The sequence below is a fragment of the Temnothorax nylanderi genome, unplaced genomic scaffold (assembly GCF_030848795.1).
Source record: "Temnothorax nylanderi isolate EJ_2023f unplaced genomic scaffold, tnyl_v1.0 TNYL_tig0316_pilon, whole genome shotgun sequence".
Lineage (NCBI taxonomy): Eukaryota > Metazoa > Arthropoda > Insecta > Hymenoptera > Formicidae > Temnothorax > Temnothorax nylanderi.
The window spans coordinates 157,365-184,872 of record NW_027249378.1 but is presented as its reverse complement, the minus strand read 5'-3'; the positions used below and the strand labels follow the sequence as shown (position 1 = coordinate 184,872).

Sequence of the window (27,508 nt, the reverse complement as noted above, 5' to 3'; positions counted from 1 at the left end):
ATCGTGTCCATCGCGTTTCCCGCGCAACCTAGCATCGTCCGCGAATTTTTTCGCGCTTGACGGACTCATCAAAAAATTTCAGTGCGTTCGTCCGGAAGTGCAAAATAGCTCGTTGATTCAATTAAACTTAAGCGCCAGTGGGGAATTCGCTGGAACACGGCTGAGCGGAAAGTGCGGCCGTGCGTTAAGCGTGTAGAATATTCGCGTTCTGCATTTGAAGTCTCGTACACTTCATTCAGAAAAATGACAGAGAAAAACACTTTCATGTGTACATTCGAATCGCAGGAGGAACGGAGGTACGACATATTGCATGCTTATTGAAGATTTTCAAAGCTTCACATAAATTATTTGTGTCTTTGACATGAAAATCAATCCCATCGTTCGAAAACTTGAATCGCACAATACATTCGTTGGTTTATTCCGTAGCTACAGACCTGTCTCGTGTGGATACGCTTGTTGCGCAGGCTCGTATCGATTGCTTGCTCAGCTGATACATCTGCTGCTGCATTTCACAGTTCTGCTCCGCTTAAAGCGCGTTAGAAACACGTAACACAAGCATATTTTTTGACATCCAAGTGTAGCTATTTTTTTATGGCTCTGCAGTGTGCAAGCATTATCTCATTATCGGTGCGTACATTAGCTCGTTATCAGTGGACTCTGTACTTATATCGGTAATACCCGATAATTACATCCACGTGGAAAATTTTTTTTCACGCATGCGTTTTTCAACTTGTGTCAAGGAAACTGAAACAAGTACTCGACATCTCCTTTATAATTGCAACAGTGCTCCACATTGCACAGGATATAGCCAACGATGCCGATATGGCATGGAATTTCTCGACGCACGCAGGTCAAGAGGTATACGAAGAAGTGCAGTTGTAGATGGTGAGAAACGGACGGCATGTTTTCCAAGTGAGTCGATGTTCAATTAATCGAGCACGGAGTACAGATGCAACTCCATTTATTGTACTAATAAGTGAGGCTTTTCGCAGAGAAAAGTCATGAGAGCTTCCTCGCCCTCGTCGGACACGAGTTCCGTATACACCAGCGCCGACGATGCACGCCGGTGCACCGACTATGAGAGGAGCCAGTTCCTCGACTTAGAGGATATCGGGACTGCCTGGCTCCTCGGCTCGCATTCTTCGCACGATAGAACGAAACGAGTACTCGAGAGATTTAAAATAGACAAGTGAGTGACAGCATGCATCCGTTATCATAAACACGGAGCTCGTTCTTCCACAACACAGCCTTTCCATTCCTCCCACAGTGGAAGGAGTTTCCTTAGAGTTCAGATATTACATTTTAGTTTCAATTAGAAAGTATTTCATTCAATTAGAAAAGCGAAAGTAGCTACCGTTCATTATCCCGAAGTTCTTAAATCAGCAACGTCCATGATAGACCGACTTCTATCACATCATCTGCCACGTAACCGCATTGCCCTTTATTGCCCTTCGTACAATACGCGGCTATTGTACAAAGAAAAGCTTGAGAGCTACTTCAAATTGCCGAGGAATAATGCACATATTAAAATAAATAAAATTCTTATTCCCAGCATCATAAAGCAGTAACTTTGACCCTTTACTGGTGATACAATAAAGATCGACACAACTGACAACGAGGAGTCTCTCATAAAAGGAAACTTTATTACTAGACATCGAATTTTTTATATGCAGATTGGTGGACAAAAGCAATTAATAACTAAAATTATGTTATTTATAATATCCAACATATTCATACTGCAACATATGTTATATAGGTATAAATATAGGTATAAATATGGATATTATAAATAACATAATCTTAGTTATTAATTGCTTTTAATTGCCATAAAAAATCCGATGTCTATTTATTATATTTTTCTTAATATCTTATAGAATATAATTATTAATTTAATTGGTTATCTAAAACTAGATTCAAACCAAGCAGACAAAACTAATACAAATAAACAATTTTCTTCAATATAAGAAGATCAATGCGGTCACAATACGAACAATAAGGAAATTATGGAAATTATCTATCCAGTACCCCTATTCTGTAACGACAGTGTCGTTATCGTTATGATGCGCAGGTATATTATATGGAAAAAAAACTGCGCAACGACGATATAACGATACCGATACTGTCGTTAGAGTTACAGAATAGGGCTATAGAGGTATATATAGTGTCTCGCGCTAAGTGTACGCGCAGTGAGATAGATCGTGTATCTTAAAGCGAGCTACACACAGAGATATGTATCAATAAACGATATCGTATACCATTTCATGAGACATGTCTCATCGTGTGTAAGTACGTCTCCGAAAGTTTCATGCAGTGTCAATAAGTATCGATACATGAATCTAGTCTCCCGCTGTCGATGGAATACAAAAAGACCGAAATAATGATACTGAGATATGTTTTAGCTTGTTTTCGCGTGTGTAATAGACCGAGAGCTGGCTACGAAAATACCAACGTCATTTGTTTAAGGAAATTTTCAACCTCAAACGATTGTGGCAATGTTGCAAATCAAGAAAGCGCAAGTCTGGCTGCTGGCCGGTGGTGCGTTTAGCGGGGGCGTACGCCCTTAGCTGTAAAATATCGAGGATGAAAAACGTCATATGTGTACGGCTAAAAATTTTTTTGCGTGTACTATATAATATTGTAAAGTACTTGCAAATGTTGCCAGACCTGTAGGTGGGGTCTAAAGTATTGCCAGATCAGGGTATAACTGCTTAAGGGGGTATACCACCTTTGAGCATGAAATTTAACCTCTTTTTCACGATTTTTTTTAACATATAAGGAATAGAGCAATCGAAAATCGGCTTTAAGGGGTCTTTTTATTATACATTGAAGATGTAAAAAAAATTTTTTTGTATATAAAATTATTCGTATATAAAATATACACCCTGTCAAAAGAGGCCGTGTGCGTCCAGCTGGTGTACACGATTTCGGCTGACTGGTATGACCTAGAACAGAAATCTAAAAAAATTCTTAATCTGTGATAGATTGGCTATGGAGGTACGTAGCCGTTTTTAAATTGGATTGTTAGTTTTTTTTTGGGAACCTATTTTATACACGATTTTTCAGTGTAAATTTGGACACTTTTGTTCAAATTAGTGTCAATTTCGCAAAAATCAGTATTTTTCAAAAATCCTACGTACCTCCATAACCAATCTATCACAGATTAAGAATTTTTTTGGATTTCTGTTCTAGGTCATACCAGTCAGCCGAAATCGTGTACACCAGCTGGACGCACACGGCCTCTTTTGACAGGGTGTATATTTTATATACGAATAATTTTATATACAAAAAAATTTTTTTTTACATCTTCAATGTATAATAAAAAGACCCCTTAAAGCCGATTTTCGATTGCTCTATTCCTTATATGTAAAAAAAATCGTGAAAAAGAGGTTAAATTTCATGCTCAAAGGTGGTATACCCCCTTAAGCAGTTATACCCTGATCTGGCAATACTTTAGACCCCACCTACAGGTCTGGCAACATTTGCAAGTACTTTACAATATTATATAGTACACGCAAAAAAATTTTTAGCCGTACACATATGACGTTTTTCATCCTTGATATTTTACAGCTAAGGGCGTACGCCCCCGCTAAACGCACCACCGGCCAGCAGCCAGACTTGCGCTTTCTTGATTTGCAACATTGCCACAATCGTTTGAGGTTGAAAATTTCCTTAAACAAATGACGTTGGTATTTTCGTAGCCAGCTCTCGGTCTATAAGGTAATCTCGCGACAGATCCCCGCTAACCGCCACTATAAAAAGTTGGCACTTTACTTCCAAAAATCACGCACTCAGTACTAGAGACATGTGATATCTGTTATATATCGCAGTGTGTGTATAGTACACATGTCTTAGATCAGTGACGGTATCACGATACCGTTTCTTGATATATATCTCTGTGTGTAGCCCGCTTTATACGCAAACTGTCATGTTGAGAGACCCTTAGATTATCGGATCTCATAAATGGCTGAACCGACCAAGTTTTAGGCTTAATCGATAGCTTGTGTTTGAATTATATAATAAGTGTTTTTATTTTTCGTCTACGTGTCCTACGAACGGAGATATATTGCGATGCAAAGTCCGAAATGTAAATATTTCGCATTAAGGAGGTTGTAAGGAAAATGCAAAATGTTAAGAGAACGGCATGAATATAATTTTCTTTACAAATAATGGTTGCATGTAAATTTTTTTATATTTTTTCACCGGCCCATTTTTGCATAAATTAATTAATATCAAAATAATATCAAAATTCCATATTTTTATAATGAACTCTTATGAGAAACTCGATTCTCCATATCTATTTTCAACAAAAACAGATATTTAAAATATTAAGAAGCGAATAAAATTGTGTAATATGTAAAGTATAGCATATTGAAATTGTTTCAAAGTTCAAGCCATTTCACTGCATAGTTTATTTGCAATACTAAAAAATAAGTCAATATGTAATACTTCTGTCCAAGCTGTGTGATGAAGAAAACTTGACAACGCTGTTGAAAACGCAAAAAAGATTCTCACCCAGTGTAATTGGGTAGTAAAATGTAACCCAGTGCCGTAACTAAGACAGTGCCGTCGGTGCCCTCGCACCGGGTGCAAGCTTCAAGGAGGCGCAGGCAAAACTATAAAATAAAAAAGGTTGAAAAAAGGAGACATAAACAATTCTCCTTCCAGACTCAAAGGCTCGAACCCCTCGAGGGCGCACCACCAGGTGACCAGATCTTGACTTCTCGAAAGTCTACTGTATATAGGTTCGCCGGGCAGCAGAAACTGACAAAGGACATTTTGTCCATAAAGAACTCGATTGCAAGGCAACTTAATCATGAAAATATTATTCACGAGTTTGCATCACATGAGGCTCGTAAGTTGTCAGATAATTGATATTTTTTAAATATTTATTGTTCTTTTTTATTAAAAGTATTTGGAAGGGGGAGGGGGGCTCAAAATGTTGAGCTCGTACCGGATGCAGGCTAGTTACGGCACAGATGTGACCTAACACTTTTGTATTACTTGTGTTCATATCGTACTCGTCACACGACTCACACGTACTAATCTCCATGGTACTCATTCTCACGGATTAGACTTCTTGAACTTTTGGCACCCAAATCGAGAATCTATATTCTGCCAATCGATGGTAGTTCTAACAACTTCGATTTTTCATTTCTACTCTGTTGCCAAGTCATTATTTGTAGTAATAATAAAATTTGTTTAAAAAATATAAATTTATATGTGAGACTTTCACATAAATTAAACATTTATATTCTTTGCATTTTAACTGCATTACATCCTATATATTTTTCAAAATTTTAAATCGATATTATTTTAAATATCAATATTTCAGATTGGCAGCGCTCATCCATATTTCCTTTGTATGAAAACGCCCCCCACTGCACTTGAGCCTTACAACCTCCTTAAGATACGTCGTTATCGCCCAAGAAATTATTCTCCTTTTCATTTCTTTGATAATTTATTCTTCGGTAGTTAAAGAAACAATGTAAACATTTCGACTGTACTAAGTCTTCTGTAGCACAAAAATAAAGTTAATCACATAAAAATGAGTTAAAAGCAAAAAATAAAGAATAAAAAGCTATCAATTAAACTTTATTAAACGGAAAGGCGAGTTAGTAGTCAACTTGTTAGACGCTGGATTCACGTTCCAGAGATTCGGGTTCAATCCTAAGCAGGTATTCCAAATCCTGCAGGGGTTTTTCTCAGGAATTTGGAGCGGGGGTCTGACAAAAGACGACAGTAGCTACGGAGTGCGCGTGTCCCCGGAATTTTCGGGGGGCGTCACCCAGTCGCCCCACAGTCGAATCTTCTCCCTAACGGGGGATTCGCCCTCTACGACCACCATTTTTCTAGGTGGAAGCGTAGAGAAAGAGAGCGCCTACCGAGAATTTACATAATATACAGAAGAACAGAAAACATAAATTAAAAAACTGAAATAAACAAACGAATATAAGGTAATTGCCTCGATAAGAGGCAATGACAAAGGTCAGAAACATTATTGTCACGTGTACTTATAAAAAATATCAACAAATTAATAAACAGCTATACGAGTCAAGCGCGGTACGTGGTGTGCAAGTAAAGAAATTAATAGTTACAGAAGTAACGCGCAAATTACCTACAACGTATATAATATACATATACATATATTCTAACTTAATAAACTGCGCGCCGATTATTTGTCGGACTTGAAACACAGCTATCGTTGGAATACCCTTCCCCCCCCCGGAATTAAATCAACGCGATTTAATTATTTTAAAAAACTGTAAAGAATTTATTGCGAAAAATATTACCTCATCCAGGATTCGAACCTGGAACCTCCCTCATTCCGTGAAGGGTGTCGTACCAATTCGACTACCGAGGCATGTGGTAATATTTATCGCAAGAACCGCAATTTTCGCAATAAATTCTTTAGTTTTTTAAAATAATTAAATCGCGTTGATTTAATTCCGGGGAGGGAAGGGTATTAATGTTCCAACGATAGCTGTGTTTCAAGTCCGACAAATAATCGGCGCGCAGTTTATTAAGTTGGAATATATGTATATATGTATATTATATACATTGTAATTCGCGTTACTTCTGTAACTATTAATTTCTTTACTTGCGCACCACGTACCGCGCTTGACTCGTATAGCTGTTTATTAATTTGTTGACATTTTCACGAGTTTAATGACATACTTGAATTTACGCAGGCTGAAACATGCGTTTTAACTATTATTAACCGATTATTGCGATAAATATTACCACATGCCTCGGTAGTCGAATTGGTACGACGCCTTTCACGGAATGAGGGAGGTTCCAGGTTCGAATCCTGGCTGAGGTAATATTTTTTGCAATAAATTCTTTACAATTTTTTAAAATAATTAAATCGCGTTGATTTAATTCCGGGGAAGGAAGGGTATTAATATTCCAATGATAGCTGTGTTTCAAGTCCGACAAATAATCGGCGCGCAGTTTATTAAGTTGGAATATATGTAGGTATATGTATATTATATACATTGTAATTCGCGCGTTACTTCTGTAACTATTAATTTCTTTACTTGCGCACCACATACCGCGCTTGACTCGTATAGCTGTTTATTAATTTGTTGACATTTTCACGTGTCTAATGACATATATAAAAAATATTGAAATATTTAAACGTAGGACTTTAAGTCACAAATAGAAAAATGTAGTAAATTAAGTCGAATGGTTAAAAAAGATGTTTATAACTTATTTTTTCGTTTGAAGGCGAGAATACGTTGTAAAAACGTATAGTCCAGATCAATGTAAAGTCTAGTGTGTAGAAGACAGACTGGGAAATAAAGTGATTAGAAATATAGATGCAGGAATAAATTAAAATATATGTGTCTAGAATTTAACATCTTATTGTTAGATTCTTATTCATATCAAGTCGGTTTTATTACAGAACTTGTTTTCAAACATCAATAAGTACGGTCATAATCGCAAAATGATGTTTGCTCTCATTAAAGCAACTAAGCAAGTGATTCATTCGTATTTGTTCGGTAGCATATCTTGGTCGTAATCCGGTTCGAGACATCTATAAATATAGCGGAGAAAATTCGACTTACTAAATATTTATTATAAAACTTCAATATCTTCAATAACTTATTCTTTAGCTCTCACGTATAAAAAGCACAATTAAATATTTCTAATCTTTACGTATTCTTTGTCAAAGATTAAAGATTTCAAATCTCAAGCCTGGCGAACTCGAAGAAAACAATGACTTAGCATTTCAGCAATGATTTAACATCTTGAGAGATACTGTGGACTTGTCAATAAATATCGATAAGAGATAATGGTAATCTGCATAATGATAATTTTAATATTATACCGGTTTAACGTACATTTCAATGATTTAGCATCTTGAGAGATACTGTGGACTTGTCAATAAATATCGATAAGAGATAATGGTAATCTGCATAATGATAATTTTAATATTATACCGGTTTAACGTACATTTTAACAGCAAAATAAATAAAAATGCCAATTGTTCTGTGAATTACATTAAAATATATAGTTAAATCCTATATTTTTGTCGGACACTACACATCGGATAATCTATATATACAGAGTGAGTCATTTTAATTTACCACCCCCAAAAACTTTTTTATTTTTAATTTAAGAGAAAAAAAGCATTTTTTTTATAACGCAAGCTCAATTAACGACAAAAATCTTTTAAAAAATTTCTAAAAATCTGATAAACTATCTGAAAAATGCAGTGAACTATTTTATCGATAGAACAATACGTTCATCGCTTTCTCCTACCTTAACCTTTACAATGTTGCTTCAATCTTCAATGTAGCTGAAACACAGATTGCTCTGTCGACGAGTCTTAAAACCAATTTCACCTAATTGCTAATTTATTGCAATTCTGAAGAAAAGTTTTCCGAACGTGCCAGATGCAACCGACTCACGCGATGCACCGTAATCACTCGTTAGACAGCGTTAAGTAGTTGTTACTGTTACAATGAGTAAGACTTCCGTGCAAAGATCTGTCTGCTCGCGGTTGCACTCGTTGACTGACAGTCGGCAATCGTTAGATCCTCTAGAACTTATACTCGTTATCTAATATGGCCGCGCGTGTATAAGTGATATGACGCAGATATCAAGCGCGAAATTAATAAATCTTTGAACTTAATATTAAGATTGTCATGCCTTGAATTCATATCTCGAAAAACAATGAGTGTTTTACACACCTATAAATTACATTGTGTGCGTATGTTAATGTTTGAATAATTAAAACATTAAACTATTCTTGCGCGCGCGCGCACACACACACACACGCACACACATGCAAAAGCATTCCTAATATATATATCTCCAATAGATGATTCATGAGAATACATTCTCACTTAGAATTTTTGTAGAAACAGATTTGTCTAGAAACAGAACAAAATACGTTTTATTCCTCTGTACAAAATTAGAATGCAATAAAATGCACTTCTGACGTGACGTTATTTGTTCCTGATTCACACATATGGACAATTCTATGTCATTTCAGACAAAAAATTACCTCATATTTTTTTTAATCTATCAAAACTTTTTTTTACGTGAAATATAAATAAAAAAGAAAATCCTACGCATTTTTTTGTTTGTCCGATTTTTTTTGCAGAAGTTATAAGCAATACAATTTTCGTAAAAAATGAAAAAGCCATCAACTTTAATAGTATATTATGTCACACGTGCATGGAAAGTGACACATTCCGCACGCGACGCGTGCGGGATGGACCACTTTCCACGCACTTGCAACATAAAATAGGGTGTGCAACACGTGCGTGAAGTTGAAAATTCCCGGGTGCGGTGACCGCATTCGCCTTCGGCTCGTGCGTCAACTCCGCACCCGTGAATTTTCATCTTCCAGCACTTGTTGCACAAATAACTATTGTGCACCAAGGGGCGAAAGTAGCGTTTTTCAGACGAGTGTGAAGTTTGCCGCCCGAGCCTTCGGCTCGGGCGGCAAATCACACGAGTCTGAAAAAGCTTTCGCCCCGAGGTGCACACGATATTTTTCACAAAACCTTTACGGAAAGTTCGACTTCCATGCCTAGAGAGAGGCGAGAGTGGTCAATTTCACGCCAAGGCGGCAGAGCGGGCGGAAAGTAACCACTTTCCTCCCTGTTTAGCGGGTGGAAAGTGGTCACTTTCCGCCCTATGGAGGAAAGTGGTTACTTTCCGCCCGCTATGCCGCCTTGGCGTGAAATTGACCGCTTTCGCCCCTCTCTACAGGCATGGAAAGTCGAACTTTCCGTGGAGGTTTTGTGAAAAAATTAATATCTCTAGTTATATTTATCGTAGTTATATTTATCGTAGAGAAATCTCCAATAATGCATTTTAAAGCTAAGGAGACGATTTTTTTTAACAAAATTTTTTCACTAAAGTACACTTAAACATTTTTTAAATAATGCTTTTTTATTTTTTATTTTATTCTAAAAGTATATATATATTTTTTATTTTATAGAGAAACGATGGATTTTATTTTTTATATATTTTTAATGACTAAGACGCCGCTCCATGCTCGTGTCACTCTGGCTCGATCAAGTAGCGCAGCGCATCGATTTCTTCGGAAATCTTTTGTAGGAAGAATGTACAGTATGAATGACATAATTTATAATGTTGTTTATAATCAACATTATAAATTATGTCATTCATGTTGTTTATAATCAACATTATACAATCACATTTCCATTATAAATATTGCATTTTAAAAATTATGCAATATTTCTGATGAAGTAAATCGTTACTGTATAATTTGACCGTTAATTTTTCTTTCTATTCCGAATTGCTGCACTGAGAAAAAAATGTTCTGGATTTTAGTAAATATTAGTTTTGCGTACAACACCACAATTGTTAGCATACAATTGTGACTCCATTTACTCACGGAGAAAAAGTTACGGTTGCTACAACAGAATAATAATGTTAATTTTCGCCCATCCATACAAAAGGGTTATGGAAACCATAGTACTCTGGAAGTGACCTATATGGTTGCCCTAACCTTAGTGAGGGTAGCTACTATATGGATGTTGCAACCATAATATATGGATGTTACAACCATAATGAACAAATATTCACCCGACAAAAAAAATTATTTATTTCGAAATTTTATTACTATTTTTTAACTAAATTTGTTTCTTAAGATGCAGTCTATGATTATAAATATTTTCTCGTATTTGAAAAAAACACTTACCTTGGTGGGATTCGAACTCGGGACCTCTGGATCGTGAGCCAACTGCCTTACGTGGTAGACTACTTCTTAATTTAATGTGAGTGTTATATATAGTCTACATATGTCATAACCAGCGCAAATATATAATTTTTCAAAAATCATCTTAAGAAACAAATTCAGTTTAAAAAGAGTAATAAAATTTTGAATTGGATGATATATGATGTAATATTTCTTAATGTCGGGTGAATGTCAGAAACCAGTGTCGGCTCATTACGAACTTTTGTGTTCATAAATATATTTATGAAAAAAGTATATTTATAAAGTTAAAACATCCTTATCAAATCCACTTTATTCTATGCAGAAATTCTTTTGCGCGCGCAATGGAACTAAACTCTCAATCATGCAGTGATTCAGTGCTGTACCGTGCAGCTATATCTTATGGATCTCTCAACCATAATATTTGTGCTGTAGACCACATAAGAGAGATAGCAATAATTCTTTGGTTGAGGCAACCATATACGAGGGTATTGTAACCGAATGTCACGTATCGTAAGAACTACGGTTATGAAAACTGTATAAATGAGCATATCTTAACAGCTACATTCAATGTAATATCAATTTAACTTGAATTCACATACATTTCTTTTTCAATCATAGAGAATGTTGTTGTAACAACCGTAGCAATTTTCTCCGTGCTATATAAAATAAAGAAAATTTTCCTTTTATTAGTATATGCACAGTAAAAAATAAAATGTATTTATAACATTTTTTACATGTCCCAGAAAGTCCACTCTAAATTTTAAGTTAAAATGACTCATTCATCGTGTGTTACTTGTTGACAAATTAGAAATGTTAATTAATTGACACTATACTTTACATTTATATTTGTTCTTTTGACTTTAAGTATAATGTAATAATAACAGACAAGCTAAGTGCGAGGTTCACGCTCCTAGCGGTTTCTGCTGATTGGCTAGCATTCGAATAAACGATAGTTATTTCAATTTAAGAGAAATGTTGTTTTGAATATTTTACTTGTTAATATTATAGTTTCTTGTGTAATACATTTAGTGTAACTCTTACGAAGTGTATATTAATACATTTTATTTTGAGTTGTATCAAATTTCAATAATTAAAATAAACGCTTATTTTTCAAGTTATATTAACACATGATATTAATTATTTTAACTTGAATTATGTGTAATTGCAACATTTGATTTTAGTAAATTTAATTATTTTGTATGTCAAAGTTTACGATTATTTGAAGATTTACTTTCACTTTTGTTTATGTTAAAATAACTTTAAGACGTGTTGATTTTTTTAAATAATTGTATTAAAAGAACTCAAAATAATATTTAATTTTTAAATAACATACATAAAGTGTTAAGTTATCACGTTGACATAAATGTAACACATGAAAATGTTAAGAAAATAATAACATAGCTGTTGTATGTTAATTTTATATTAAAATAATAATCAAATCTCGGTAACACAAGAAAATTTTAACATATGGACCGCTATGTACACACGATTTTTTATTGTGTGTATTCACTGAGAAAAAATATACTAATAAAAAGAAAAATTTTTTTCATTTAAATAAATGGAGTCACAGTTGTATACAAACTAATATTTACTAAAATTCAGAACATTTTTTTCTCAACGTGGGATTTTCCATAACGGATATTATGATCTAATCTTTCTTATCGGGGAAATTCCTATAGGCCTAGATTGGCTCTACGGCAAGTATCTCGATCTTTAAGCCTGTAACTGACCTCATCTCTGTTTGTAAGATTGTGTCTTTCTCAGTATACTTTTGCACTTGAAGCAAGTAACACGTCTGTCACGTTATTGCCTTTTCATCTTCTGTGTGGAGTTCAACTTACAGGCTTAAAGATCGAGAGACTTGTCGTAAAGCACCAAAAGTCTGGGTCTGTAGGAATTTTCCGATAAGAAGGATTAGAGCATATAATATCCGTTACGGAAAATTCCAACAATTCAAAATGAAAAGGAAAATTAACGATCAAATTATACAGTACAGTAACGATTTACTTTACCAGAAATATTACACAATTATTAAAATGTAATATTTATAATAAATGTGATTGTATAATGTTGATTATATTCAACATTATAAATTATGTCATTCATACTGTACATTCTTCCTACAAAAAATTTCCAAAGAAATCGCTGCAGTATTTGATTAAGCCAGACAACGCGAGCATGGCGCGGCGCATCAGTCATTAAAAATAAGTATCAAAAATAGAATTCATCCATAATATAAAAAATATATGTACTTTCAGAATGAAGTAAAGAATAAAATAGCATTATTTTAAAATTTTTGAAAGTGAACTTTTTGATGAAAAAAATAATTAAACACTTCAATTGCTTGTAACAATTGGAATTTGCAATTTCTTGTAACTTAAACTATTTTTTTTAATCTCTCAGCTTTAAAATGCATTTTTCTACGACAAATATAACCGGAGATATTAATTTTTAAAGTTGACAACTTTTTCACAAAAATGTATAATACAATTATATTGCTTATAACTTCTGCACAAAAAATATTTCGAACAAACAAAAAAAATGCGTATTTTCTTATTTTATGTATATTTCACATAAAGAAATGAAGAGAAGCTGAAGAAATAAAGTTGGGTCAGAGATTCTTTTCAATTAAGGCTAGCACACTGTCAAGCGGTAGAAGGAAGGTAATTCGAATCAAGCTACCTCCATGCGGTACACCTTGGATAATCCTATAATGCCGGCGGTACTTGAAATTTGTCAACTCATATCTCGAAAAGTACTTAACTAAAAGGAGTTTCATTGTAGTGTTTTGAAAAGCGTTCGATGTCAGCCACAAGAATATTAAATAAAAAGTTAAATAAAAGATTTCTATTTAAAATTTTGAAGTTGACCTTGAGAGCTCCTCCATACTTACGCTCAAGGTCAAATAAGTATCGCCGTTTGATGCATTTGTTGAATACAAACTTTTGAGCGCAATCAACAATCTTGATTTTTAGTCATATTTGTAGTCAAATTATGAAGATTTGTTTGACAAACTTGCGGCCCAAGTTAACTCCAAAGCATCTGACGGGTATAATATTCGCGCGAGTATTCTCGTCCAAAGCAAAACGGATTAAACTAAATAATTTCTTTAATTAAAAGTTTTTTACTCTATTATTTAAAGAAATAACTGAGTGTATACACTTAAACTGAACACACCGTATATTTTTAGTTGCGCGTGAAAATTAATATTACAAATTTTAATACGAAAATATCAAAGTTCTAATAGTCTCATATAGTTCTAATCTAAGCGATTAATTAACGCTATTTTTAACGCATTAGCATTTGAAGTTACACAGAACAAAGTTTATATCCTTCAATATGTAAATGGTACGCGTGTATGCATACCGATCGTTCTATCGATCATTAATTTTTACAGCTCTTAGTATTAAGGCTGGAAATAGCTAAGAGAATAAATTAACATAAAATATTAATCTATATCTTGACAAATCATGCACTACTTAAAACATTGAAACCTGATTCTATTTGCAAGAAGAAAGGTAGTTAATCCAGTGCATGTACTGTTAAATCAATATCAATAACATCAAATTATCATAAAATTATTCACGTATACGTATATATTATTCACGTATACGAGAAAGGGGCAACGATAAAATCGATTTAACGTCGAAAAGCCTCTCTTAAGCTTTGATATATTAAAATCGCTACGCTGCGCGCTGGCAAAATAACAAAGTTGTTGTAAAAAACATTATCACGGCGATAACTCCGTGTTAAAAAAATAACCGCTTTGATATGTTTCAAGTATTGTCTTTATCAATGTGTTGTTATTCTTTTCCAGATCTCGATTTCGCGTACAACATGTAATCATAATTGGCGCCGTCGTAGCCGCGTTGATAATTGCCATAATCATCGGTCTGTGCGCATACGCACGTAACATTACGTCGGACCCGCGAAATGATGAATATCTAGTGCCGCCCGATCCAGAAAGCTTCCAGCCACCATCGTGGAGCAAGTTGAGAACTTTCAAACGCGGTGCCGTTTGCGCGGACGGAGCACCATGCGCCGTTATCGGCAAGTATGTGTGCCAATTTCACAAAAATGTAAAACTTTTTTTTTTAATTTGCAAGAATATTCGACATAGTCGATAAATACCCTTAATTGATTCGCCGGGTCTTTTCAGATCAATCCTGGAACGCAATGGATCGGCGGTGGATGCTGCGTTGGCCGCGCTAATATGCAACGGACTCGTGAACATGCAAAGTCTAGGTCTCGGCGGTGGATTTATAATGACGATTTATCAAAGATCCACGCGTCGGGCCTTCGTTCTCAATGCAAGAGACCGCGCACCTTTGGCCTCAAATTCTACGATGTACGATGGCAAATCCGCAAATGCATCTTCGCTCGGTAAATCTCGACAAATTTTATGATAAACAATGTTTCAATCGTCTTCTCCGATGAAAGACCTTGATGGAAAAATGTCGCGAAATTTTTCAAATTATTAATCAGAATTTCTACGAAAATTTTAAAACTTTCTCAGAATTTTAAGATTTTCTCAGATTTTGTAAATAAATTGGAACATCCTTCAGAAAAACTCAGACAAAATAATAATAAAATATTTCCAATTTTTCCCGTCAACATATCTTTGTAGAAATCTGAATAAATATGAGAAAATCTGCGCAAATTATCAAAAATTTTCATACTATCAAAAAATGTTCCGAAAATCCTCATTCAATTATTTCTGAAAGTATCTGAGAAATTTAACATATTTTTCAGAATTTTTCATAAATCTAAAATATGAGAAAATTTCTGAGAAAGTGAGAAATTTTTTCACCAGGGTAGCAATTATGTATAACTTTATCCCTAGAACGGAAAGGTGAAAAGTGACAATTTCCGCCATTAACTTCAATGGTGAAACTTTTCACTTTTCACGTTTTCGCCCTAGGGGGAAAGATACATGATCAATCCTCAGGGGAGTATTTAATGCCAACGGATTTTAATCGACAGGTGCACTGGCGGTTGCCGTGCCCGGCGAACTGGCCGGTTACTGGGAAGCTCATCAACAATTCGGTAGATTGCCATGGGTGGATTTGTTCAAACCGAGCATCGAGCTCTGCGAAAAGGGCTACGTCCTGACATTAGTGCAATATGACGGCCTTGCGTATAATAAGAAAAGCATTTATAATGATCCAACTTTAAGGTACGAATTTGTCAAATGTAAAAAGAACCACGCATAATGAATGATGAGATATTTACAGTGGCGTGTATACGAAATATATCATCCCGTCATCAATCTTTTAGAGAACTATTTGTCGATCCCGCAACTAACAAATTCCGTAAACCAGGTTCCGTTATTAAACCCTACGCGCTTTGTGAAACGCTGCGGATTATCGCCGAAAGAAATGCGACTGAATTTTATAACGGTACGATCGGACGACTTCTCGTTAATGATTTGCAGGAACAAGGAGGAATCATAACGATGAAAGATCTTAACGAGTACAGGTAATTAATTAAAAGTGTCAATTGCGTCACGAAGAGAACTCGTTCTTAAGTATATATACCTATATTCTTTGAGAGTATACAATGCGATTAACAGTGCGTAAGTTGTCGTTCAAGTTCTGATTGTCCTTTTCTGTTTCGATCATATTACAAACTATGATTATTAGCCAAATTCCACTTGAATTTTCTCGCGAAAAATTACACTATTTTTAAACCACCCAACCTAGAAGTACTCACCTATTGCAAGAATAGAGATGTGCGAACTATTCAAATTTGAATTTCTATGATTCGAATCCAAACTATTCAAAAATTTCGAATCTAGATAGTTCGAATACGAATCATATATATTATCAATTTTATAAAATTATATTTCCCGTTAATAAGCAAAAGTCATTAATAGACGCATTCAGTAAGTGCATTCAATATTACAACCGTTCACTAAGTGGCTAAGTAGCAGTCAAAAAGTTCATTTCTAATCTTTGACACAGGTGAGACCGGGGCGGAGTCGTCACTACAATTATCTCGAAATCTGTATGTTGTGTGAACTCGCCATTAATATTGTAAACACTACTTATGCTGCTCATGTGACCAACGGAGTTTAGTGAGATTATATGCCATGTTGTTATTTTCATTAAGGCAAACGTGTTTTCGGAGATAAAAAGTAAAATTTTTTGCGCGTCAAAAATTTTAAATATTTTAAATATTATTGTCTCTCCGAATCTCGAAATAAGTGATTCTGAAGAGTAATGCATGCTGAACATAAATCCAGTGAAATTTTGTTATTTTCGTTGATTTCTAATATTTGATGAACGATTAAACTTGAAATTTGTGTCCGGGGCGAAGTAGTCACCAAGCCATATCATGGAGGCTTCGGGCGAAAATCAAAGTCAAAGAAGCAGCAGGGGTCGGATTCCGGCGAGGACTTAGATAATATGTGCTGCGTGTGCTCAGCGATGACAGAATAGAGCTGACGAGAAACAGTGCGTTTCGTGCGAGCGTAGGGCACATAAGTGTGTGCGCTTTTCTTGTAATTATTTTCCGCCATCGTGTTTTTAATTAATGTTTCCATTTTTCTATTAAAAAATAATTAATAAAATGTATCCTATTATTTTTCATGATCGGAATTATGAATTTTTATTTAAAATCCAGTCCAAGAATGGAGTGACGACTCGGCCCCGGCAATTTTGACATTTCAATTTGCATCTTTGTCGTTTTCACTCTATACCAGTTGAACAAAGCGACGTAGACCAAAAATGTCTTTATAAATTTTGTAGCCAAGGGGTCACTCTTTACAACACCCACATGTGATATATCACATTTTACTAAAATTATTTGTTTTGTTGTTAAAAATCGGCACCGAAAAAATAGTGACGACTTCGCCCCGGTCTCCCCTACCCTGTAACCCTATCAAATTATAGTAAAAGTTTGAATACGCGTAAAAAAATAGTAAGCTATGAGTATTGATAATAAAATAAACTATATCATTTTATTTTAATTTCTATGTATGTAATTGGATGTTATTGGATACTATATTAAAGTATTTTAATAATTTATCTATGATTTTTTCGTCTAATTGTTTCAGTTACTGCGACGTTAAATAAAATATATTTCATTAGTTTTCTATTAAATATATTTTTTTGTACGTGTGCTTTAAAAAGAATTTATAGATATTATATAATCAATATTATTTTTTCACATTAAAATATTCTCTTATTATCTACGTGGTAAAATTCAATCTAATAATTATTATATTGTTAATTAAAAATTATATTTTAACAATTCGATTCGAAATCATTCGATTCGCTTCGATTCAAACAAAATTTTGTCGATTTGATTCGATTCGACGTCAAAAATCCTTGATTCGTAGTATTCGTACATCTCTATGCCGCGCCGGAGAACATGAAATTATTTTGAATTACCGCATTGCTGATGATAGCTCAAAGCAGAGACGAAACATCCGATTTATAATTATCTTATTAAGAATTAAAAATTGTTATAACGCGTTAACTTACGCATTGTTATCTGCGTTGTACTCCCAAAGCCCACCTTTTACTTGTTACTTGTTAATTTCATTATCGCGAGAGAATCCTTAGTTATTTATTTATTTATACTATATCTTTGTTATCTTTATCCAGAGTTTCATGGGATCAACCGATACAGACAAATCTTTCGAGCGGAATAAAACTCTTGACTACAGGAATACTCGGTGGTGGAGCTATTCTCTCGTTTATTCTCAACGTCTTCGACGACTACGGCTTCACGCCGGCCAGCATAGCTGATTTTAACGCGACAATCCTCACGTATCATAGAATGATAGAGACGTTCAAATATGCGTTCGCGTTAAGGACGAATCTGGGCGACGGAGCTTTCATCGATATGACCGAGGTAAATACATTATATCGAATTCTTCTTTTTTAATCTTGTGCTGGGTTTGTTTCAATCATAATTGTGCAGTATTTTAATCCTTTTGAAGATAACCAGAAACTTGACGTCGAAAAGTTTCGCGCGCGCGATACGAAAGAAAATAGATGATACAAAGACGTGGCAGGATCCACGGCACTATGGTTCTTCTAACTATGCTAATGTTGAAGATCACGGTACCGCGCACGTGTCAGTGCTGGCACCGAATGGCGATGCAGTATCGGCTACCAGCACCATTAACTTTTAGTAAGCGGATTTTCACCTAAAGTTGCATCGTTTGCGAATCGTTAAAATATTCTTTCCGATTCTGATGATTTTGCAGTTTTGGAAGCGGAATAGTCAGCAGAAGAACCGGCATTTTGTTAAACAACGGCATGGACGACTTCAGCATTCCGTCGCAGTTCAATTATTTCGGTATGCCGCCAAGCCCCAACAATTATATCGCACCTAAAAAGCAGCCATTGTCCTCGATGGTGCCGTCCGTTCTGATCGATCGGCACGGTGACGTCAAGATGGTCATGGGTGCCGCCGGTGGTACGAGAATTACCACGGCAGTGTCACAAGTCAGTATAGCACCTTAAATATCTAATAGTCCGCCTTCAGGTTTCTATTTAGCCGAGATTAATAAATCAACGGACAATTCTCACGAATAAAGGCCTCCTACGCTTTCAGGTGACTGCGAAGATACTTTGGATGGGGCAAACAGTCAAGGAGGCGGTGGACTCGGCAAGAATACATCACCAGCTATTTCCGTCAAAGCTGTCTTACGAGTATGGGATCCCTAAGCAGGTGGTCGACGGTCTGAAACGTTTGGGACACGTCGCGGAACGTTACAGGGTCCGCGGCAGTGTAGCCTGCTTCGTACTGTACGAAAATTCCACAATTTTTGCCAACGCCGATTACCGCAAAGGCGGCGACGTCTACGGAATCGATTGATTCACGTGTGTGAGTCACCTTGTCGATCCAGCCGTCACCTTGCGGCACAAATCTTTCGCGAAGAAGGATAACCGACTTTTTTTTGTTCAAACAGCGCCGAACATTTCTTCGTGATTATCATAAACACCGACATACGCGATCGATCTTGTTATCATACGCATCAATATTATCGTCCAATATAACTTTTACGTCTTCTCGCTCACTAATCGCATTTTATCCATGCATCGCTCTTCCTTCCAACAATATCCACGTTATCTCGGATTTATTATCCTCCCTTGAACCTTCATGATATTTATTTATGCAAAACAGATAACAATGTAAGTACATGGAAACTGACGAGTTTCTTTTTCACAATTATAATATTCGATTCGAATTTTCAGCGCAGCTGTTCGATATTTCGTGGACGTGACACTACTTATTGAAAACCTCTAGCCTTGCTATGCTTTTTATAGGCATAGAGCTTTTATGAAATGCCAATGCCGCGATTTATTTCACGTTTTAAATTACTCCACGTCAGATGTTTCACCTCAATTGCCATCGTCGCACATCCCGAATGAGTCTTTGCAAAATTTCCTAAAAAATTTTTCTGTTATAATTTTTGTACCAGTAATCTTTTTACTCAATAAAAATGAATTTTAATAATACACCTTGTGACACACTGTCTTGTGACGACGGCTAGAAGGAATTTATTTCTCGTATTCTTGGTACGTCACTGCGTATCCCTCCTTCTTCTAGTCTTCTTGCTTCGGGGTCATGGAGCTTTCTACAACGTCAAGGCGGCGCGGCGCGCGGCGCTCTGGAAGCGTCATACAAATATAAAGCTGGATACACAATGCTAGACGATAGCGATAGCGCGACAAAATATAACCTGAATATATGGTAGAAAACATAATTTATCAAACATTAATTTATTAAAATTAACATTAAAACTGGAAACGCGCATCTCAGCAAAAATCTGAACGCTGATTGGTTAGATACGAGGCAATAGATATAAAATTACAACTCGTCGGAAATTTTGTCGCTGTTGCTGTCGCTATCGCTATCGTCTAGCATTGTGCATCCAGCTTAAGGCATTGCATTAGCGATTCCCCTACTACAGCTCGATGAAACCTGTTCCCGCAAAAGTCCAGGAGGATTCTCGGCTAGTCGCGCCAGTTTGAGAGCAGACTGAGGACCGATTTAATGCCAACTATCAGGATCAAATCGATTAACGGCACCACGTATCCGCGTTCAATTTTCTTTCGTCTGATCATCGCTGTCCTTCGAATTTGATCGACGATTTCCTTCGCACGGCATTTTTATAAATGCCGAAAGTAAGAAGGAGAAAGAGAAAAGGAACCGTGGACGGACTTTGTCATATCTGCTGATTTAGCGAAGATAGCGCGTTCTACAAGCTATAATTAAACGTCACCTTGTGTGGCGAGAGGAGTGCGTATGAGAACGAGCACGTATTTCGCGCCTAGTTGAGATAATCTGTCGTCCGTATCAATACTCGGCCTTGAAAATAAAACTGCGCCGTGAACGAAAGAGGAATTCGATTATTTGAGTATACAAACGATATGCCAGATTCGCAGGCGCGACATTTAATAACACCTGATAAACCTGAAAAATGACGCGACGCTATATAAGAATGTCGGATAATCGAATATAAACATTCGAATATAAAACATCTGTTTTTGTATAGTTAATTAATAGCAGTGATATCATCTTGAATAAACATATTATACATTCTCTCGCTGCAAAAACATACACTGCCGCAAATTACGGACTTCGCAACGTGTCAAATTTTCCCGTAAATAGCAACACTGACAATGAGAGAAAATGTTTGGTATTTGCGACTATAATTGCATAGTAAAATAATTATGATTGGGTTCTTATTTTTATAGTTATTATTGCTACAATATTAGTAAAAATAACTTTATATGCATAAATCTTGCAATACGGTCATATTGTTATCGTACGATTATTATAGTACTTACTATACACAAATCCCAAGTTAGAGTGTATAAAACTATTTATATGGTTAAATAAATGCATCTTAAAGCTATGACAACAATAATGGCTGCTTTCCAGTTAACGACACAAGTCAAGCGTCACTCTATCTTTGTTGTTCACTAGACATTGAAAAAGGACAGAATAACGCTTGTGTCGACTTGTGTCACTAAATGAAAAGCACCCATGTAGAATTGAGTCAATTATAATTCGCATTGTTAAAATAACAATAAAAATATAGTTAGTACCAAAAATAACTAAAAATTATAATAAAATTGTGATAATTGCAACTATTATTTTTTTTCTCAGTGAAATATTAGAATACGATATTATTTATCTTTACTGCCCTCATCGTGACGTTTTTCACGATTCGTATTGTTATCGACTCGCCAACGTCGAGGGGAAATTTCCGTAAATTTCTGCCAAATAAAACTCAGCTGTAAAACAAAGTTACAGGACTCGTTACTGCGATCGCGCGATCAAGAGCAAGGTGATTAAAAAATACGGAACTATGTAATATAGAAATGTCGTCGGTGGCGTGACGTCGTCTGTCTTTCACGCTTCGGTAGCTTCGCTTCGCGTCGACATCGTACGACATAGAAGCTCGATTGATTGCGCGTGTGTTAATGCGTGATATCAGTTTTCCTCCGCAACAGCACCGAGTCGGTGATATCCATAACCCGGCTCGGTGAATGTAACAACAAAATATTTCCCAAGTTGTTTACGTCCCCGTTACGAGCGGGCACCTCCGCAAGATAGATTGCAAGTGTCACGTACGTCTTACTCGCAAACGATTAGAATACAACGTGACACGCACTTTCCTATCGGCAATGCACACGTTGATTCTTTAACGCTAGAACTACCAAGGGGATCAAAATGATTTGTTTGAATTTTTTTTAAATTATTATTCATTTTTAAAACATCACAATTTTTGAAATTTTCTCTGACTTTTATTGAAATATACAAATATAAAAAAATTTATAAATTTATAAATTTGTAGTTCTAGCGTTAAATACTCGTATACAACTAGTCGTTTTTATTCCTTTCATTTTGTTCTTTTCTCTATCCTCTCTCATTCTCGCGAATTTTTCGAATTTGCAACAGCGTGGCTGCGCGATTCCTGAATGTTTCCTTGAATAACCGGCAAGATAAGAGGAAATATATCACTTTGAGTATAAACTGCTCTCGGAAACCACAAACGCGCTCTGCTAAAAACAGCGCACTATTGTGCGGTCGCACCGACGCTGGAAATATACGCTCTATAGAACTCGCGGGGGGGGGGGGGAGGCAATGCACTTGAGTGTCGGGTGGGCTTACGTGTTGGAATTTTCTAGGTCGCATCGAACGTATAGATTAGCCACGTGAGTAAGGACTACTGGGTGCAACGGGAACGAAGATCTGCGTACGAAGAAAACCGTAGGAAGACTTGCGATAACATTATTAAATTATATTCCGCTATGTCGCTGAATATCCGATCATGCTGCAAACGGCAACGTTGTGTCCGACAACTTCTCGCTCACGTTAAACTATTTCATCTAAATTAATCTTCAATATATGGTTCATACAGATAACAATATCTATAGAAATTATCGGACTCGTATTGCTCGTATAAGCTGGCTAATGGAATACGCGAAATAAGTTAAGATTAAGGGTGATTTCGACCAAGCTCCGAATGTCGTAATTGATTAATTCAACCGGCAGAGTTGCTTAAAGCAAAATCATATACAATAATTTTAGTTATATCTTGAGAGAGCGTTTTTCTTGCCTCTATTAATTTGATTCTATTCATATCAACAAAATAGGTAATAAGTTAATAAATAGATATTTCTCGATAAGTTAGTCGCCAAGTTAATGGAGGTTTAATCAGAGTCACTCTCTAAAATTTTTAAGAAATTACGACTAAATACGTACATTCGCAGGCTTCAACGACGCTTCCAGAATGACTGCTCAATGATGCGGCGCGTATCCTTATTTTGTTGCCGTTTTATCTGTCCGGTTATTTCGTCCTTGAAAATATTTTAACACTTCTAAAAATAAAAATAAAAACATATTAATTCTTATCGATGTTTCCACGAGCGAGCGATATGCCTATAATAGGGGAGACCGGGGCTAGTTGGTACACTTTTTTTAAAAGATTTTTTTACACGTAACTAATAAATAGAATACAAGCCGCAAAAGAATTTTTCAATAGGCGCATGCTTATACAACATAAAAATTATTTTTTTAACTAAATAGTATAATTAATTTTGTTGCACCAATAACAATTATTAGGCGACGACATTTGTAACAACCAGCCCCACATACGGGGTAAGTTATTACAGTACTGGATTAAGTTGCGAAAGACCCAGTTTTCAAAGTATAATATATTTAATAAAGAGAAATAACAACATATATGTAACAATATGGGTTATATTACACTTACATTGTTGAGTGCAAAATTATAATATAAATGTAATTTAACTGATGTTCTGTATTGACTGGTTCTGATACGTACGTAATAAGAAACGTTAACGATGAAATCTTACATAAGATTAAAATATCTGCCGCTGTTATGCCGAAATTATGTGTTACATCGACGGAGTTGGTCGAAATTATAAGTAGAACAGCAGAGTAACAACCTGCCCCGTCACAACCAGCCCCCGACCTGCCATATTTAGATATTTTGATTATTGTTTAAGGGGATGCTAAAGCCGTCTGTAATCCCGACACTTGTTTTAACCTCAACTTGCGAAAACATTCGCTTTATATAAAAATTCTACAAAAAAATTTACTGTGAAAAAGCATTATTGCAAACTTACACTGTGTGTGTGTACACAAAGTGTAAGTTTGCAATAATGCTTTTTCACAGTAAATTTTTTTGTTTAGAGTCTAAACCTAATTCTGACAACGGTATCGTATTTTTGAATGTAATCCGCAGGGCATGCCACAGTCTTTTTATAACAATACATTGTAGAATTTTTATATAAAGCGAATGTTTTCGCAAGTTGAGGTTAAAACAAGTGTCGGGATTACAGACGGCTTTAGCATCCCCTTAAACAAAAAAATGTTTTAAGACATTAACATAACTGGACGTTATTACGTTTAAAGTAGAGATTTTAAAGACACAGTTAAAATTATGATATAATAACCAGATTTATAAATATAACATTTAATACATCACTGATATATTTTACTTTTGGCTATACAAAATCAGAAATATTTTCTGTTTGTGAAAATACGGTACTCAGCCTAAAATAACTAATTGAAATATTATCGCAATGTTTTTGCGGAAATACTATATTTTTTATGCAATATTATCTTTTGTAACTTTTGCAATAATTGCCGTGTACCTACCTGTACCATGTACCAATTAGCCCCGGTCTCCCCTACGTAACATTGTTGTAACGTTACGCCGCGTACGAACTTTGTATGCCTCGCGATTTGTTTATTTCTTCCTTTGCGGCTGATATAGATAATCCAAGTCCGCAGTTGCATAATTTTTTACGAAAAAGCCAGGTCGAAATGAGACACTTCTTGATACGTTATCGGCGTCGTGAAGGCCACGCATCTCGACACGCAGATACTACGCAGTTGCGCGAACTTGCGCGAGGGAAGACAATTTCCTTTCTTTTTTTTCTACGCGTAATTAATTAAAGAAAAATATTAAATATTAAATTTGTACCGTGCCATCGAGGGACCGTGTCGCCGGCGAAGAAGCAACCGGGCCTGGTACGCCGGCAACGTCGCGCGAAGTGCGCATGTACGGCCCGCGCGAACGGGTCGCCGTATATAAACCCGGGTCGGCGAACGCCGCGCGACCAGTGTCGAATCGATCCTGCCGGTCGAGTCGTTACACGAGCGTACCATTTCGCGCAATCTGCGTCGCGCCGCGACTTTCCTTTCTTACAAGCATCCCCGAGAAATCGAATCTCGTGAACTATGTCCGAGGCGCAGGTCGACGAGTACGAGCACTTCAACTACGACTACGACAAGCACATCTTCACCGCACACGGCGGCAAGCAGAGGAGCAAACGCGAGGCCGTCGCGCATACGAATCACTTCGACCCGAGCGGCCATTCTAGAAAGATCCTCACCAAGCTGATGAACACCGAGCACAACAAACGGCAGACGAGCAAGAGCAAGGCGTAGAGGTGAGGCCTCGCGTCGAGTCGATTTTACTTGAATGCTCGTGCTCGAATTGTCGATACATGATCCGGTGTAATCAATTCGCGATCGCTTTTATTCCCGAGCAAGAATTACTCGATTCACTTACCTTCAGCTCGCAGCGAGATTCGAGCACATTCGTTCACTTCACGCCGAAGGCCGAAGTTAGTTGAATATCTTGAACGCAAGTATCGCGATATTCATATGTAGCAACCTTCAAGGCGGTACAGAAATTACAAATAATTAGTAATTTTCGTCTCCGATTTATTTCGATAAGTTAAAATTTGTTAACTTAACAGAAATTATTTTTAATCGTTCTACAGTATTTTATCAATTTTTAAATATTTCAGTGTGTATTCAAAAAGATAAAAGGATAGAACAATGGAAAAATCAGAGCAACACGGTCGCGTTTAGCCCATTTTCTTTCTTACCGCGTTCGCTTGCTTTCATTCCCAAGTGAAAATGACGCGATTTGTTTTTATCTCGCAGCGAGACTTGCTCCTTCACGCTGAAGGCTGCTATGCGTGAAGTCAGTTGAATATCTTAAACACAAGATATTTCATGCGTCATACGTCGTACTGATTGACTACAAGATAGAGAATTTCTAGAAACTCGATAATTTCTCTATCCTGCAGCCAATCAACATGCTTAATAAATTTGTCATACGACACATGAAATATCAGCCTATCTCGATCGTATTCATGTGTAGCAACCTTCAGGATGATACACAAATTACAAATAATTATAATGTTTATCTCCGCTATATTAAAATTCGTTAACTTCGCAGAAATTATTCCCAATCGTTCGACAGTATTTTATTATAGTTTTTAAATATGTTCAATTATATATTCGAAAAAATAGATAACAATGGAAAAATCAAAGCGCTCGCGCTTGGTCACGCTCATTTGCGTCAGTTCATCTTCTTACCACACTCGGTCAGCTTCCAAATCTGCTTCGTGAGTCGAATCAGACGACGCCCTGTCTTTCCGTTGCGAATTATCGTGAAAAGCAAACGCGCGCCAGCGTATTGCGTCTTACTTTCGCTATCGGCGTCGACTATCTTTACGCGCGGTGACTCAGAGACGACGCCACACGCGCGTGTTTATTTATCTTTCTCTCGGTTGCGTAATGCGCAGTATTCCCATTTCGCGATATTCCATGACGATACCTTGGGAAATATATCAGAACGATGCGCCTTATGTACTCTCTCCGACGATCGTCTCCTACATTGCTTCAATTTTCGTTTCAGATTACGGACGTTTCTATAGCCTCACAGCCGGCGTTATCAAGTTGGATCTCATCTCACTGGACTCACCTCCCACCTAAGGCGACCGGAATAAAAAATATATATATTCTTTTTTTTTACTATCGAGAATGCATTTACAATTAGCCGTAGATTCTCACCCAACGATCGGTATATAGGATCGGCACGATAGCTCGTGCTCCATCGTCGTCATTTATGTCGAAAGCACGCTGATCACGTTATTTATGATAGTACAAAATAACGTATGTCGCACTTCGGCTACTGCTTACTTCGCGTGAACCTGGAGTTCGGATAACATTCTTTTTTTGTCCTTTTTTCTCTTTACTTAGGATAATATGGTGATACTATATTAATTTTTGCGTGTGCTATTGCAAATTTATTAATAAGCTATGATCGATTGAACTTCTGTTTCTGTACGATCGTGAAAAATTTATGATCTAATAAACGAAATAGATGAATCGTTAATTGAAGCCTTTTTTTATGTGTATGGCAATGATGAGCGATCGTTGTTGAATAAACCAGCGATCGAACGATAAATTTCCGCTATCGGTTGCTCATCACAACGAGCGATACGT

General features: G+C 36.2%; 2 protein-coding genes and 1 long non-coding RNA gene across 6 annotated transcripts; 2 read left to right on the top strand and 1 right to left on the bottom strand.

Annotated features, from left to right (window-relative positions):
* The first annotated feature begins 359 nt into the window (after positions 1–359).
* LOC139781112 (scoloptoxin SSD14) lies at positions 360–20,178 on the top strand. Of its 4 annotated transcripts, none has more exons than XM_071719933.1 (11): positions 362–627; positions 785–912; positions 993–1,189; positions 14,520–14,756; positions 14,862–15,085; positions 15,686–15,878; positions 15,980–16,180; positions 18,313–18,562; positions 18,651–18,844; positions 18,921–19,161; positions 19,271–20,178. In XM_071719933.1, the coding sequence occupies exons 2-11, from the start codon at positions 883–885 to the stop codon at positions 19,532–19,534; spliced, it is 2,031 nt and encodes a 676-aa protein (XP_071576034.1). In that variant the 5' UTR covers positions 362–627; positions 785–882; the 3' UTR covers positions 19,535–20,178. The 4 variants fall into 4 exon arrangements, with proteins under 4 accessions (XP_071576035.1, XP_071576034.1, XP_071576032.1 ...); XM_071719931.1 differs by having other exon boundaries at positions 741–912; XM_071719934.1 differs by having other exon boundaries at positions 360–912; positions 978–1,189.
* On the bottom strand, positions 19,810–26,919 carry LOC139781114 (uncharacterized). Its single transcript, XR_011720433.1, has 4 exons — positions 26,101–26,919; positions 24,860–25,883; positions 23,438–23,553; positions 19,810–21,136 (listed from the first exon to the last, which is right to left on the bottom strand). It is a non-coding gene; the product is annotated as an uncharacterized lncRNA (long non-coding RNA).
* LOC139781113 (nuclear protein 1) lies at positions 25,445–27,398 on the top strand. The gene is made up of 2 exons (XM_071719935.1): positions 25,445–25,656; positions 26,919–27,398. The coding sequence occupies exon 1, from the start codon at positions 25,445–25,447 to the stop codon at positions 25,652–25,654; it is 210 nt and encodes a 69-aa protein (XP_071576036.1). The 3' UTR covers positions 25,655–25,656; positions 26,919–27,398.
* The last annotated feature ends 110 nt before the right edge of the window (positions 27,399–27,508 follow it).

Excerpts from the sequence above, each read along its gene's own strand:
- LOC139781112 (XM_071719933.1), top strand. The coding sequence starts at position 883 with ATGGTGAGAAACGGACGGCATGTTTTCCAA. Across the intron at positions 14,757-14,861 it reads CCATGCGCCGTTATCGGCAA|ATCAATCCTGGAACGCAATG; the intron begins GTATGTGTGCCA and ends GGGTCTTTTCAG. Across the intron at positions 18,845-18,920 it reads ACCAGCACCATTAACTTTTA|TTTTGGAAGCGGAATAGTCA; the intron begins GTAAGCGGATTT and ends ATGATTTTGCAG.
- LOC139781113 (XM_071719935.1), top strand. The coding sequence starts at position 25,445 with ATGTCCGAGGCGCAGGTCGACGAGTACGAGCACTTCAACTACGACTAC.